At 40.2% G+C, this 17548-nt stretch overlaps 1 protein-coding gene across 1 annotated transcript in view; it reads right to left on the bottom strand.

The window, feature by feature from the left end:
- The window catches only part of LOC133455399 (leucine-rich repeat transmembrane neuronal protein 4), a 161485-nt gene extending 144370 nt beyond the window's left edge, over nt 1-17115 (bottom strand). The window contains exon 1 of the mRNA XM_061734417.1: nt 16718-17115. Within this exon, the coding sequence (XP_061590401.1) occupies nt 16718-16721 (4 nt within the window). The 5' untranslated portion in view covers nt 16722-17115. The remainder of the gene's footprint in view (nt 1-16717) is intronic.
- Nucleotides 17116-17548: the final 433 nt, after the last annotated feature.

The raw sequence follows: 17548 nt of genomic DNA on the forward strand, positions 1-17548 counted from the left end.
GGGGTTGGCGAAAGGGCCTTTCTGTGTGGAGTTTGCATGTTCTCCCTGTGTTCCCTTGGGTAGCTAATGTGAGCCACCCTCACAAAAACATGCACGCAGTCCTGGGCTATACATGCCCTGCCAGGGCGCCAGATGGGGTGGGGAGGATCTGGCTGGAATAATGTGATCCTTCCACGCACTACGTCCGGCCAGAGCAGCCCCACACTTTCTGGTGAAAAGATGAAAAAAAATTGGAAAAAATCAGGGATAAAAATAAAATAAAAAATATGTATATGTAAAAATGTTTTTTTTTGTTCACTAATAGAAATTGCGGTGATCAAAAATGAATGTGAGGTCTTATGGTGTTATGGTTTTAAGTTGTTCTTATTCTTGTTTTTAGCATGTCTTGCTTTCTAGACCTACTTTTAGGATTTTACGTTATACTTTTAAACTCCTAATACCGTGTCCTCACCTGGATCCTCAGGGCTCAGCCGTATACTTGTGTGAACTGTAGTGTGCTTGCGTCTGTCTGTCTGTGTGTGTGTGTGTGTGTGTGTGTGTGTGTGTGTGTGGGGGGGGGGGGGGGGGGGGGGGGGGGGGGAACCTCATCCACAGGGGCATTATAAAGTTTTATGTTTTATGTAAAGCGCTTTCTGTCTGCTACTATATCATCTTTATGTCATAAGTTGATGGTTTACTATCTGAATCCTTAAGAAACTGAGGTCTGATTTTTCTTCTTTATAATCCAAAATGGACCTCATGGACCTTTGGACCTTTCATCTATTTGGACCTCAGATGTTGGAATTATCTTCAGGCTGTCAGATTCATACATGTTTTCTTTCTCTCTTTTTGCCTTTTGTGTTGTTTTTCATTTTAATAGAACTATTCTTAGAATGTAATTGATATCACGTCAGAAGAAAATGCCATCAAAGTACCAGATTACTATATGCCTTTCTATTTCATGACAAGGTTGTAATAATTCATACTTTTGATTTACATGCAAAGTTGGGTTGCAGGTGCAGATCCTTTGAATAACAAAGTAAATACCGATAAAAGAACACCTGCATACCAGTTAACTGTACAGGTAGATGGAATTTCCTGCTAGGCATTGCTGCCTGTTGCACCTCCTCCGGTGCCCATGGGTGAGCTGCAGGGTCATCAGCCAGGAACCACCTTTCATCAACGTTTCGCCCCTTTAATCCTGGAACGTCTCCTGGTGGCGGGGCAGTGACAGGGACGTCTCCCTGCCACCCCCTGCAGCTGATAGGTGTTCCCCCCTGCGTCTGTTGTTGGGGTTAGTGGACCTTTCCCCAGCTCTTGTCCTTCCTCCTCAGCCAGAGCCAAACGATTCCTTTTTCAGCCTCCTCCGCCAGCTCTTTCATCGCCTTCTTTAGCTTACCCCGGTCGCTCCTGCATCCCTCCAGAGGCGTGTGGTTGACAGCCCCACAAAGCCTCGGCATCCGATCTCCACTGGGTAGATGGTGGTCTTCCAGCCTGCCTCCCGGCACTCAGCAGTTAGCTCTGAGTACTTGGCTTTCTTGCGTTCGAAGGCAGCCTCAATCCCCTCCTCCAGTGGTACCGTCAGCTCGATGAGGTGCACCGATCTTGCCTTGGTGGACCACACAACGATGTCAGGACGGAGAGATGTGGTGGTTATCTCAGTGGGGAACCGAAGCTGCCTGTCAAGATCCACCCTCATGTCCCACTCTTGGTCGGGGGAAAAGGGTCTTGTTGTTACTTACTTTACTTACGCATTACTTACCCAATTGTCTGAAGTCTTGGATAACGACCAGGCTATTGAGTTATTGTTCCCATCAATTATAAGAATCTTAAGGACTTTTACTTTGACATGATTACCAGACTTACTGGTCTGAAATATTTTTTCACCAGAGACTGCTATGTTACTGTGTAGAGTTTAGCAAGTAAAGCAAAAAATAATTAAAAATCATTTTTTTTATTTTTGGGGGTGGGTTGGGTGGAGGTGTGGTTGGTGGATAATAAAAAAACACCAAGCCTAAAGTGTTTTAGAAAACTACTGTTTGTGATAGTATGAAAACCATCTCAGAATGTTACAGAACAAACCATTAAACAGATGTGTCACAACAGCAGAAAAGCAGAAAAGTTTCCCAAAACAGATGCCATCTGGGCAGTGGTCAGGTCCCTGTTTTACTTAAACAATATGACCTCTGTTTCTAGGAATTATCAGCTTTTTTGAGTACCAGAGTATGAGTTTTGCTGTTTGGCATATGCATGCATTTAAGGCTACAGTTTACCTTCTTTTAACTTCTACTTCACACATAATAAAATCAACCAATAAATAACAACAAAAAATGCCCTAACCAGTATTTAAATGCTACCACTAATCAAGTACCTTGTTAAAGTATCACTACTTTGAAATGTGATATCTTTCAGGCTACGTGACTCCTTCAGTAAAGAAAAGAGTCTTCTGCATGGCCTAATTATCAAATCTGATTTCACTTAAAGAATCTGTTTGAATAAAAGTGACTCTCTATTTTTCATTGTATAAACTAATCTTTATTTTATTTTATTTTAGTTTTATTGTACCATATGAAAATCCAAACAAACTATCAGAAACGGATGTGGGCTTTTTGCATGGTAATCATTTACATGTTGATGTTAAAGCAACTGTTCTCATCATTCCACATTACATGATCTTAGTTTGGTGTGATATCAATTGGACTGAATGTTTACAGTGAATATGCAATAACAGTCAATGAAGTTTACAGTCTGAGTCATATCTTCATCTATATCTCACTTCAGTTATTTGAAAAACAGTCTTTGCACCAATAGCAGAAGTACATAAGTCATGAGAGTGAGATTTATTCTATACAGGAAAACTCATAGATACATTCAAAAACTGATGGTTGTCATCAATCCTGAAGGCATTTTAAGACTATACAGTATTTTCATGCTTTACCAAAGAAAAGCAGAACACACTCAGCCTGAATCACAACCCCAGCTTTTCACTGGTTATAATACAGAAAGAAATACAGTAATGGAAAGTAATGTGGAATTACACAACTCCTCTCTGCAATAGTTAATAACAAACAGAAAGTGTCCAACTAAAGGCCCAAAATAGAAGACCCCACAACCTAACTGCATCTTCAGTTAGCATGTGGCTAACTTAGTTGCAATTTAAAAGGATACAGCACACTAGGAATGGGTGATATTTTACCGTTCACGATAAACCGTCAAAGAAATTCCCCACGATAAGAATTTGTCATCTTGCGGTAAAAACGATAAATTCCCGTCGATGACGTTTTTGTGTAAAGCTGATTTATGGTTCTGTGTTAAATCCACGCACAACGTACGTGAAGGAAGGAAGGAAGGAAGGAAATGAGCAAGAAAGAAAGAAAGAAAGAAAGAAAGAAAGAAAGAAAGAAAAAAGGATAAATTCCCGTTGATGACGTTTGTGTGTAAAGCTGATTTATGGTTCTGTGTTAAATCCACGCACAACATACGTGAAGGAAGGAAGGAAGGAAGGAAGGAAGGAAGGAAGGAAGGAAGGAAGGAAGGAAGGAAGGAAGGAAGGAAGGAAGGAAGGAAGGAAGGGAGAAAAGAGGAAGGGAAGAAGTAAGGAGAGAGCAGGAGGAAAGAAAGAAGGAAGGGAAAAAAGAAGGAAGGAAGGAAATGAGCCTTAAAGAAAGAAAGAAAGAAAGAAAGAAAGAAAGAAAGAAAGAAAGAAAGAAAGAAAGAAAGAAAGAAAGAAAGAAAGAAAGAAAGAAAGAAAGAAAGAAAGAAAGAAAGAAAGAAAGAAGGATAAATTCCCGTTGATGAGGTTTTTGTGTAACAAACATGGCGGATCTGAGAGCGAGATAGATTTATAGTTAAAAAGATGGAGTTGAATTGGTATTTTTTTATCGTCATTTTTATCGTTATTGGGAAAAATGCCAGAAATTATCGTGATACATTTTTTAGTCCATACCGCCCATCCCTACAGCACACACAGAGACATTTCAAGTGTGACCAACATGACCACAGTTTACAATAAGCACAGGTACAGCTGATTTGGCCTTAAATTAAATACAGTATGATTTTGAGCCTTAACTTTCGGACTCAGTATGGCTTGACATAACAGTGAGGCTTAAGATTTTACAAGTTTTTAGTTAATGTTGGAGTTTAACACTGACTTAAACAATAACCCTTAAAAAGTTGGTGCAATTGGGCCTATATATTTAAAGCTTAGCTTCAAGTTATCCGTTAGCCATTCAACTGCAGACCTAATGAGCATGACCCCAAGATGAAACAAAAAAGAAGGATAAGTATGTGAGAAGTGAATCCAAGTGGTCAGCAGCTTCATCTAAAATCAGCTGTTATCCCGAGTTGTTTCCATTAAAATTATTCACCCTTACAGAGCAATTAATTATCTGTCATCAAGATCTATTGATTCTCCCTTGAAAAGGTGGCATGAAGGAATGCACTGCTTTTGTGGTTTCTCAAGCTGATATCATCAAGTAAGGACTTTATTACCATCATCCAACAGAGATAAGATTAAGATATATACACGAGTGGCATATGCCTTAATTAGTATAAAAAAATGTATAATATTGTGGCAGGGTGGAGGAGCAGCAGCCACTCAGGTTGATTGGGGCACAGGTGGCCCCAATCAACCTCTCCACCCTGCCAGCCTTGATAAGGCATGGCTGCACAGCAGAAAGGGGCTGGTCTGCTGTGAAGGAGCTGAAGCACGCGTGTTGGTTGGGTGAAATAAAAGAGTTCTTGCACTGAAACCTGTGTCCTCTGTCCTGTCGGTCGGGCCCCGTAGCACTCGCCGTGTTACAAATATGTTGGCAGATGCCACAGTGAATCCACCATATCATTAAAATGAAAGTGCCATATGTAGATGTGTTACACTGATGACGAATTAAGCTAGAAACATGGAACTTTCACACTTTGGGAATACTTGTTGAGCCATTGAGGCACTTAAGTGTGTTCAGTTTGATGGAATTCAATAATCTTTACAGGATTTGTCAAATATGTCTGACATAGATTGGCTGTAAGTCATCACAAAGCATAGTACCTAACAGTGATTTTACTCCCTGCCAAGCATCTGCTGATCCCATATGGGTATTGTATGTGTATTTGTTTTTGTCTTAGGCTGTGATGGAAGGAGAACACTTACTGTTTGTTTTCAGATGAATCTTTCATCATTTCTTACAGATGGAGGGAGGTGTGAAACTGTGTGGATAATTTCTGCTGTCTATTGATTATACCAACAGCAACATCAATCATATTTGCTCATCTTGGATCACATAATTGTTTTGCTTTAACATACACATTGCAGAAAGAAAAACAATTGATCACAAGATGCAGCTTTTCTGAAAGGAGCACATTTGCTCTCCTTTAAGGCTTACAATAAACAGTAAAATAGAGAATAGAAAACCAGTGATGTAAAAGAATACACACATGTAATGTTCCATATACACTCCAAGCAATTATAATCAAAACCCTTTAAACTGGGGAATAAAATGTGTGGGCTGGTAAACATGAATGCGTGTATTCTAAATATGTCTTTGACTTTTATCCCAGGAGGACGTGGAAACAAAGGTCTCCTGCTTTTATTTCCAGGGTGAAAAATATGCTTGCTATGTAAGAACTCCAGGATCTCTTAGAGATTGAAACTGCCTAACAAGACACCACACTCCCCCTTTCTGACACTGTATGCTGTTTAATGAGACATCTATGAGCTAATGTCTCTGTAAACCGTATCCTTCCCCACTCCTCGTCTAATCTTATTCACAAAGAAGCACAGCTTAGCCTCGGAGGTGTCACTCAAGGGCTTTTTTGTTTCCATTGCCTCTTAACTGATGTACCTCTCAGCATTACTGTTCCTGTGCTGAACCTACCACAGGGAATTTATCGTTCACTCTCATCACAATGAATTTTGCATCACACTGAACCCTGCTGCCTTTAGGGTTTTTTTTTCTATATCTCTTTTAATGATATGACATCTATTTTTATGTGTGTGGTTAAAATATTTTTTTCCGTCATTTTGTATTACTGTGTGCTCCCCTTTTCAACTCCCAACCATCTTCCTTCCCTTCTTGCTTGCTTTGGAATGCACCATTTTATGCTCTTACTTTTAGTGTTCACTGTGTAAATATATGTATCTGTTTTTATCACTTTTCTTCTGTCACTCTTTGCAGTGACATCTCTTAAGCTAATGAAGATGGATATTAAAAAGGCTAAAGCGTTTCTGTAAGCATGTGTGCAATGCTTTGGTGTGTAGCAGACAGCCTTGCTGTCTTCAGCAGGAGGAGATAGCTATTTCTGCCTCTCAACCGTAATATATCTAGAGAGAGCAAGTGAGCTTTATTGCTGACCTAAAATAAAACCAAATGTAGCTTAATAACTTGGCAAATGGGCTTACTAACTGGTGCGCTTTGAGAGCATACGAGTGGATCACTGCTATTTGCTGCCTGTCATTGACAAAACTGCTACCAGCCTGAATCTTGACACCATACAGGCTGGACAGCAGCCTAACATCCAAGGAAGGGTGTTCCCGAATGAGCCAAAGCCAACTCATTAGTCTCCAATTATCTTTGTTATAACAGAAAAGCCTGCCAATTCCGCTACGGTTGGAAAAAACATTGTGTCCTCTAGTTGTTTGTCTTTTATTTCTTACTCCGGTTAGGTACACCCACACTGTATGGACTGCTATCGTGCACATTGTGCAAATTGGGCAGTTCTGAAAGTAAATGTGATCAAAAAACAAAGCTGCCTCACTTTTACACTTTTTATAAAAGTTAGAGCCCTTAATGCAGGTGACTCCACACTCCTGGGACCTATTTCAGAAAGCAGGTTCGTTGAAAACTCCGAATCAGGGTTTTCTGTTGCCCCCCAGATGATGTTTTAACCATTAGTCCAGAGGATATTATAACCGTTTTTCTACATACATGCATGATCTTATCCATCTGTCCATCTGTTGTACTGATCAGCAATGATGATGAGGCACCATACAAGGAGGAGGTCCAAGCACTGGCTGCCTTGTGCAGCGACAACCACCTCAACCTCAACACCAAGAAGATGAAGGAAATCATTGTCGACTTCAGGAGGACAAGGACCACACCGCACTCAGGCCTGAGTATCAACGGGGAAGAAATGGAGCAGGTCAGGCACTTCAAGTTTCTCGGCCTGTACATCTCAGAGGACCTGGGCTGGACTGTGAACACCACACACATTATTAAAAAGGCCCAGCAGCGTCTCTTCTTCCTGAGAACGCTGAGGAGGAACAAACTCCCTCGACCTCTGCTCAAGAACTTCTACCGCTGCACAATACAGAGTGTCCTGACCTACGGATGCACGGTGTGGTCTGCCAGCTGCACTGCATCTGAGAAGAAACAACTGCAGCGGGTCATCAAGACTGCTCAGCGGATCATTGGCTCCCCGCTCCCACGCCTGGAGGAGATCCATTCCAACCGTCTCCTCCGAAGGGCCAAAAAGATCCGAGATGACCCCGCTCATTAGTGATGCGCGGGTCGACCCATAACCCGCGGGTCCCGCAAGTTGCCCGCGGGGCGGGTTGGGTTGGGTCAAGAAATTTTCACTTCATGGGCGGGGCGGGTGAGGCGGGCCAAAACTGTCTGCATTCAGCGAGTGGGAGGATAATGGTGAAAAAGATGACCAGAAAGACGAGGTGCAGCGCTACATTGACAGCCAGCCACAGTCTCAGTCACAGGTCTTCCCTCACAGGTCTGCTTGGCAAGGTGGCCAGAATGATTCTCTGCATCCCTGCAACAAGTGCATCGAGCGAGCGCACCTTCAGCTCAGCCGGCCGGGTGCTCGAGTCCAGGCGAAACAGACTAAACCCCGGCACAGTTTATGCAATTCTTTTTTTGCACAGTGCACATTGAATGACAATGCCCCGGTTAGATTAATGTGGTTAATAGCCTATGCTCCGTTATTCAGTTTATTGCAAATAGCCACAAAAACCTAATTTTATTTTTATTTTTGGATTTATTTATTGTTTATTTACCAGCCTTAAGATTTGAATTTGTTGCAGTTTCCAGTGCACTGTAAAGCCTGTTTTCACCTTTGTGAGAGAGACGGAATAAACGCCTTATTCAATGGCACATTTAAGGTGTAATCGTGTATTAATACCGGCGGGTGCGGGTTGGGGCGGGTTGTGGAAATAGATATGGTGGTGCGGGGCGGGTCATATTTTCTCATTAATGCGGGACCCGCGGGTTGGAAAAACCCCGACCCGCGCATCACTACCGCTCATCCAGGACACTCTCTATTCTCCAGCCTCCCCTCTGGTACACTCAGAGTTCTGAGAGCCGGCACCGACCTGCTGAAGAACAGCTTCTTCCCCACGGCCGTGAAGAGACTGCTACAGGACTCATAACACCAGTCCTTATGTAAATAATTTCATTGCACTTTATTTTTGATGTTTGGGATTCCAACTTGTGAATGTAGCTGCTGTCCCTGGAAGATGCTGCCGAACAAAATTTTGTTGTATACTGTACAATGATAATAAATCTTATTATTCTTATTCTTATATCATCCAATATCATCCATTAGGCCAAGGCTTTACTTCACACCAAATACTTTCTGTGAGAGCTCTGAGGAAAGTGGCCCCAGCTCTCCGGGGATTTTTGATTTGTCAGAGCTGTCTGAAGAAACTGCACCCTGATATGAAACCAAAAACTTTGGGCTTTCAAATAAAGGTATTTCGACTCTGAGTTTGCATTTTCACATAGACGACTCTGGTAATGGTGGTAATGCAGCACTCTTTTTTGCCCACAGATCTAGAAATGAAGAACCGTTTACTATTGTCTTTTAAGCTATTTGAGTGTTGTTATCACTAAAGCAGCCTGGACTTCAGTGATGACTACATTTGCTCATATGTAAGCATTAGTCCTGTAAGCATTGGTCACATGTTTGTTATTTAGCACTCAACAGTGCTCAGAAGTAAAGTATTTCACGTGTCCTCTCTCCTAATGGATGACTTGCTTTTGCAGTCCTACCCGAGGCCTAAAGGCCAAATCTCTCCAGTAAATGCATAATAGTTTGTACACATGTCAAAAACAATAGGGAAAAGAATCCATAGTTCATATTCATCATCCCACGTTAGTAATCAACATTTCCCTTGCTTTATGTTTTGTAGATCACCTTCACCTACCTGAAACACAGAACTTGCTATGGTAAAACATGTAGTGCTAAATATTTTTAATATGTAACCATAGTCAATTTAAAATTACAGCAAAGTAGAAATATAAAATGATGATGGAAATCACTGCATGGAATAGGTTTCAAATGTTCGGTTTCTAGCATGGAAGTTGGCAGACTAAACATTGATTGATGCTTTGCGATTGGAGCTACACTACAGCAACAGCGTAGCTGGGGATCCTACCTACCCATCATTTTCAAACCAATACTCCTGAAACGTGCTCCTGTAAAATTAATAAAAGTCAGTGTTGTTCAACCTTTCAAAGTTACACAAGATTTCGTCCATTTCAGTCACCATGTTTGAGGTACATGAGGTATGTAGTTCTATTAAGAGCAAATATTTCTGGAGGAAGTCCTCTGATTATCAATGCAATACAAAAAAAGAAGAAATAAGCAAGGGGCAGTGGGAATTGAGTGCTTGTCAACAACAGATGGTGTAATCCAGGACATACTACTGTGAAATATTGTTTCTGCAGCCTGGATATTGAACTGTGAGCTGTGCGTTTCCGTCATTATTATTTACCAAGATAATTTATTAGTCTAATTGTAGTTGCAGTTTATATCCCACCATCAGCTAGTAAAGCTGCTGCATGTGACATCACCAGCTCTGCTGTTGCTAAGCTACAGGCATAAAAACCCAGTGTGTTTCTAACCATCCCTGGTGATTTCAACCATGCCTCATTCTCTTCCACATTTCCAATGTTTCAACAGTTAGTCAAGTGTTCCCCCAGAGGAAACAAAACGTTGGATTTGTTTTACACAAACCCTCAGAGATGCATAAAGCTCATCTACACAAGCTGCTATGGGCAAGGCAGTTAATAATCTGGCCCTTCTCTCCACCACCTACAAACCCACCATTGAGTAGCAACATGTGACCAAAATAACTGTAAGGATATGGTCAAAGAAAGCTGTACAAATGATATGGGGTTGTTTTGAGACTACAGACTGGGATTCACAACATCAATGCCTTGACTCAGTGTGTGACTGACTGTATTAACTTTTGTGTGGACCACATCATCCCGTGCAGAACAGTGATATGCTTCACCAACAACAAACCCTGGATCACCAAAGACCTCCGCAAAAAGAAAAAAGAGCCACCAGGGAGGGAGACGGAATTATTGAGGTCAGTACGAAAACAACTCAAAGTCAAGATTACATACACCAAGGAGGTGTACAGGAATCTGAAGAGCAAGCTCTAGCAGAACAACCTAAGAGATGTGTGGCCAGGGATGAAGATTACAGGCTTCAAGCTAAAGAAGGACCAGATAGATGGAAGTCCAGACAGAGCCAATGAACTTAAAACATTCAACAGGTTTAGTTCAGAAAGAAGCTGAATATCCTCCTCTTCTTGCTCCCAATAAAACAGACCTCCCATTCTCCCTTAAACCACAACTTTTCTTTCATACCTCAGCTGTCACATCTTCCAATTCCGGCCCCTTCCAATTGGGGGGTGGTAGTCTAGTGGCTACAGAGGTGGGCCCCGGAATGGCAACCAAGATGAACCACCTTGGGCCCATGAGCAAGGCCTTAACCCTAATTGATCCATGGTGTGTGTGTCTCAGATGTAAGTCGCTTTGGATAAAAGCGCCTGCTAAATGACAGTAGTAGTAGTAGTAGTAGTAGTAGTAGTAGTAGTAGTACTAGTAGTAGTAGTAGTAGTAGTAGTAGTAGTAGTAGTAGTAGTAATTCCATCAACGATTTTGCTGCTCCATTGGTGTATCCTACCACATCAGGGGATGCTTTGCCCCTTATGTACCACACTGCCTATGCATGGTATCTTAACATATTTGGTATCACTGGATTCAGCACAACCCCATTTTTACAACAAGCCATGATATGTGTTTCTATGACAATTCCTGGCCAGGCAACTATAATGTAAATGAGAACATTCTGCATAGATATTCTTTTTTAGCATGTCCGCTTATTTTAGGCAAGAGTTAAAAGGTCTTTATATGTAACACACATCAAGATATTCACATCCAGGTTTTTCTAATAGGTAAAGCAACTTCCCGACCACAATTATGTCAAGTTTCAAAGCTGTCAGAGCTTCTGTTATTAATCTACATGAGTTTATATATCTTAACACCCATACGGCCAGGCTGTATTTTGGTTCTTTTTTAGGTTTGGGGTGCATAACAATAAGTATCAATTTAACAATGTTTGCAGTAAAATATTTGAACCTAAGAATCCATTTCATATATTGGAGACCTTAGAGATGAAGAAAAACATTGTTAGGTTTTGTTCTACCCCTGGTAGGGGTATGTCAAATTTTTTGGGGCATTGTCACTAGCCTATTAATGCTTGTCTGTATTGAGCAGTGAGGTGAAGAGGCAACAGGAAAGATTGAACCCGATCAAGTCTGCTGGTCCAGATTGTGTCAGCCCCAGAGTCCTGAAAGAGACTTTTATTAGTCACTTGACTGATAAAGACGGTTGTCTCTGTTCTGGGGACTGTTCTGGACCCTCTGGAGCTGGATATACAAAGGAGGTTCTTCATAAAATGAAGATCATGGACAACCCTGAGTATCCTCTTCACAACACAATGATTCAGCGACAGTGTCTTCAGCCAGAGGCTACTTCAGATACGCTGCAACAAATGACTTCTGCAACACCTGATTTCCCTGTGAGGATTATTTAAACATTTTTGAATTAAATTGAATCAAAACCTTGTTTTGTTTTTGGTTTTTCTTTGCCAATTACAGGCCCATTTCTAATATTTCATTTATTTCCAAACTAAACAAAAAAATAGTATCCAATGTTAACCTTCAGGCTCCCCTTATGCACAATGATCTCTTTAAAAAATTCTAGTTTGGTTTCCATCTTCCCAACAGTACAGAAAAGGCCCTAGTTAGAGTCACAAACAAAATGCCAGTGGCAGCTAACGCCATCTCTTCTTATCTCTTCATCCTCCTTGATCTGCCTGCTGCATTTGGCAACGATGACTTTGGTATACTCCTCAACCAGCTTCATCACACTTCTGGACGCACTGACACAACCCCAAACTATTTCCAATCCCACCTACCTGAAAAAACAGTGCATTTTAACTGGACATGTAAGATCACAAATACAAACTGTCACTTATGGGGTCTCCCAGGAGTCAGTCATTGGTCCCTTTCTTTTCACAATATTTATGCTTCCTCCATGTCATGTCATCGGTCGCTATGGAATTTGATGGCACATTGCTTTCACTGTATGTGAAAACAGACTCACATTTGTTTACAGATTCATAATCATCATCATCTTCTACAGCTTCGCCATCATCTTTAACTTTGTAAATTGTCACTGTCTGCCTGGAGGAGATAAAGATAAATGTGTAAATGTGATTTTTTTTTTTTTTATTGAACACCTTTAAAACCGAGGCTATTTTGGTTAGCACCCCTCAACAAAAACACTTGACCCACAATGTAACTCTCAATGTTTCTGGCTTGATGGAAAGAGATCTTCCCTTATCAAATGCTAAAACACGAGTCCATTCTTTTATCTCCTCTAAGCTGGACTGTTCCGATGCTCTTCTTATCGCTATCTCTGGCAATAATATACAGAGACTACAATACATCCAGAACAGCACTGCAAGTATCCTGACGAGAGCACAGAAACATAAACATTGTTCACCCACTCCACAATCACTTCACTGGCCTCTCATTTTTGTCCAGACTGAATACAAAGAAAGTCAGAGCTGCACCTTCAGTGCAAAACAAAATAACTTGTTTTACCAGCTAGCATTTGGCAGTGTAATTATAGAGCGAGACCCAATAATTTATGTTTATTATAGTATAGTTTGCATTCTTACAGTGTGTAGTATATTTCTCTTTTTCACAATATAGTTAAAATGTGTACATTTTAATGTATAGTCTGTTCCATTGTATACCGTGCCTCTCTGTTTTTATTCTGTTCTATCGCAATATTCTAATGAGTGCTTTTCATTTCTGCTATCCCCTTTGCTTCTGTAAACCGTGCAAATTTCCCCTTGCGGGACAAATAAATAATATTCTATTCTATTCTATTGATACCAAATGTGGAGTTGTGATGCAGAAGCATAAATCAAGCTCTTCATTCTACAAACAAACAGGCAAGGCAGTGTGCTAGAAAAGGATTTTTTTTTATCAGCAAAAAAATATAAAGCTAATCAATCAAATGTATGATTTCAATGTATTTGGCATCATATTCAAATATTTTCAATTTTTCTCTCATTCAGCACATCACCTCTTTTTTCAAAGATACTTTTGTAAAGGGCTCCTTCAGCAAAAGTAGTCATTTCCTTATTTCCTCTATTTTGTAGAACTGACTTTCCCATTTTGTTGTATTTATATTTCTTCATGAGTGCACGTGCATGATCCCAGTGTTTTGGAAGATGTAAAACTGTTTTGATGTGCAAGCACAAATGTTAAAAAAACACTTTTTAAGAGGTAGGAGGGATAGAAGGAGGCCTTATGCCATCGAATGTCATGCTAGAGAACCAAGTTTGTGGCCCATCTGACCCAGTGTTGTTGTGACTTATATGTCAGTTATATGTCAGTTGTGACTGTTATCATTAATAACAGAATTAATATTTTGTATTTGTGGGTTGGGCATTTCTAGAGATTTTTTCTCTAGAAACTCAACAATTGCTGCACAGTAATACAGCACAGCCCTCAAACAATGATTAGAAACACTAAAAGCATGTTTCACTCTTTTGAGTATATTGTAAAATTTTGTAATTTGAGGATTTCAAAAGCAATGACAAAGATATAATCTCAGTGTTTCTAAGGAAAACAGCCTTTGTTGTGCAAGGTGAAGCTTTGTCAGGGATGTGCAAGCTTTTGAAAGGCTCAATTTTACCCTGTTGTTGTAACCCTAATCAAATAGTGAGATACCAAAACATTATTAGAGGGAATGAGAGCAAAGCTTTTCAAGAAACTTAACATTAATGTTCTCAGTCAAGAGAGACTGAAATGTTGGTGTCTAAATTAAAATAAAAAATAATGAGTGTATAAAACCACTAACCTATTCCACCATCATTCCTCTAGGTCAGTGAGAGAAACTGTAATAACTTGTAGTCAGCCACTGAAATACTAAAGGAGGCACATACAGTGCAGATAATGGATGTATTTTCTGAAATCACTCAAAAAACATGTTTCTTCTTTCTTTTGCTTTTTTAGAATAGGCAAAGTGCAAATATAAAACCAAATATATTGCCCCCAAAGAGCCTGTTGATCTCTTCTGTGCACCTGATTCACCTGACATTTGTAGAGCACTGTTGTTAGGATATTGCAGGCCATTATAATTGTGTGGCCATCAACACAAAATGCTTTGACCTATGACATGGAATATGACATATGACATGGAATATGACATATGACAGGAATTTAAATTACCTGTCAAAGTAAACACTTTTTGTGTTTTGTATTTAGATGCTGCATGGCCATGTGAAGTGGATCTCTAAAATGTATCTCTAAACTCTGCAAATGTCATCAAAACCCCACTCCTTTTTTCTGAAAGCCAGATCTGTAATGATATGGTCCATGAAGCACAAGTGTATTGCATTCTGTTAATGAAAAGGCTCACTATCAGCTACATTGCTGAAAAAAATAATAACACCATGTAATCATCAAATGATTGTGAGCAAAAACATCAACACACTTTACAAAAACTTGGGATTTTAAGTTCCTTTGTATGCTTGGTTTTAAGGTTTCCATGTATACATTCTTTAGGGAGTCCGTCACACCTAATGCTCCTCAACTCCAGGGGCTGTCCTTCATGTTCTGTTCATTTAAGAAATATTACAGTGACTTATGCAGGATGCCAAATTAATTTGAGCGCCACCAGCTTGTACAGGATGGCTTTGGGTGCTGTTGTAGTTCATATTGATGTGGTGCAGTAACCTGCCATGGGTTGATACATCATGCAGTATCACAATTAATGGTACACCACCACCACCACTGAACTTGGTCATGTGGATAGATGGCTAAGAAGGCCTGATTAGACAAAAATAAGTGCAAAAGGATTGAAAAGGGTGCAGAACAAACAGATTTTGGCAATACATACATACATACATACATACATACATACATACATACATACATACATACATACATACATACATACATACATACATACATACATACATACATACATACATACATACATACATACATACATACATACATACACGCTGCTGCGTGGAGCTGTCCATGGTGCTGAAATTCTACTCTCCAGTGACGCAAAACGTGAACTGTGTGGGACGTCTTGTTAATAAGAATACAAAAACCTTACGAGAAAAAAAAATCTGAAACAAATAATATGAAACTCCCTTCTAATAAAAGGCACTAATGTATATCAATTCAGAATGCAAATGATTTTCAAATCTCATAAATCCATGTTTCAATTAAATTAGAATATATATATTAGAATATATATATATATATACACACATACATACGTACATACATACATACATACATACACACACACACACACACACACACACACACATATATATATATATATATATATATATATATATATATACACATACATACATATATATATATATACATATATATATATATATATATATATATATATATATATATATATACACACATATACATATATATATATATATATATATATATATATATATATATATATATATATATATATATATATACATACACACACACACACACAGTCGGTTTGACTTGCGGGTTGACTTGTGCACACCTACGTGAAACAGAAGGGAAAGTGGGGGAGAAGAGTGGTACATTTCTATTAGAAGAGAGATACGCCATTCAAAAGGACCTGGGCACGAACACAGCACAACGCAGAGTTCCATGCTCCGTTTTCACGAATCTTTGCGGATAGCAGGTGCTACAGATGGATATATCTGACTTGGAAGAAAAATCAGTCCGCGAAGCAAAAGGGAGCACTATAAACCCCGAAGAGTCTTTGGCGTCAAAACATCACACCGGGTTGCCACTGGATTTCAGAATTCACGCAACATAACAAAAACATATAAAAAAAAGATTATGGAGAGCCCCGATTTATAAAGTTTACTGGCTTCCAAAAGGGAACCCTTGATTTGCATTTCCCTCTATGTCAATGCAGCCCGGCCGGTCCACGATAAAACAAAAAAAAATGTACACCAATTTTGCGCCGAAATCTTAACAGTCTTGCAAAAGCAAAACAAAGTAAGTGCATATGTAATAAACCATATTACCCTTAAAAAATCGGGGGGGGGGGGGGGGGGGGATGAGGAAGGGGGTGAGGAGGGGGGTGGGGGGGTGGAAGACACGTTGCAGCTCTGCGACTCAAAGGCACCAGCCACATTCCACAAGCTTACTGAACACTTCAATAAATACACCAAGACGCTCACGAAGCTACACAAAACAACATTTGTGAGGAGGATTTTTATTTATTTATTTCTTATTTTTTGTCGCAGCCTTCAGTTTCTGAGCTGGTTCTACTCGGGAGAGACGTTTTAGCGGTTCGTTATCTGAAAAAGGGGATAGCCTGAGTGTTTTTTTGAAACGACGCTATACAATAAAGATTGAAAAAGGCAAACTTACCCATATCCGCTTATATGTTTGCTCCAGCCCAGAGGTTTTAATGGCTCCCAGTGCGCGACATCCAAACCCGCATGATGCGCTCTCCACACACACAGGTATCGTCCTAATCCACTAGTCCGGTCTCTCCGCGCAGTCGCCGACTCCAGAGCGTACCTGCCCTTTACTCTCCCGGACCTGGATGTTTTATCCGGTTTAGTTCTGCATCTATAACAGTGCAACCAAACTGGGGCGAATGTCATTTACTCCTAACTCCAGATTAAATTCGCATAAATCCGTTTTCAGAACTCCTTCCCGCATGCACTCACAGCAATGGATCACGCTCTCTCTCTTTTTTCTTTCCTTCAAGTAACTGCCAAAAAGAGCACTGCAGTAGACGAAGACAATATCAAAACCACATCCAAGTAAATCATGCCAGTCCTATATGCGCAAAGAGATTCCGAGAAAATCCGGTGGCAAAACTTCAAAAAAGCGTTGTCATGATGCAAAAGAAAAGGAAGCAGTTTTCCATTGAGCTCGAACCTTTGGTTTCCTTGTCAACCTTGCTGTTTTTTTATTCTAAAGAGTGTTCAGTCCGATCTGCGCAGTGCACACAGGGGAAAGTAATGGCAGGTTATCCTGTCACGGTGGAACGAATGTATTAGATAATACGTATCCAAACATTCTCCTTCTTGCCACGATGGTCCTTTCGGTGTTGCTGTTGCTCGGTTTGAAATGCAGCATAACGCCGGCGTTAATCACGTCTGCATGTCAAAGCAACTTTGTCAGCCAGAATCGGAATGCCCTCTTCTGGTGAGACTGATTCAGGAACTTCTCCAAGTGCATCACGAGTTA

This window comes from Cololabis saira, chromosome 11, assembly GCF_033807715.1.
Source record: "Cololabis saira isolate AMF1-May2022 chromosome 11, fColSai1.1, whole genome shotgun sequence".
NCBI classification, from domain to species: Eukaryota; Metazoa; Chordata; class Actinopteri; order Beloniformes; family Belonidae; genus Cololabis; species Cololabis saira.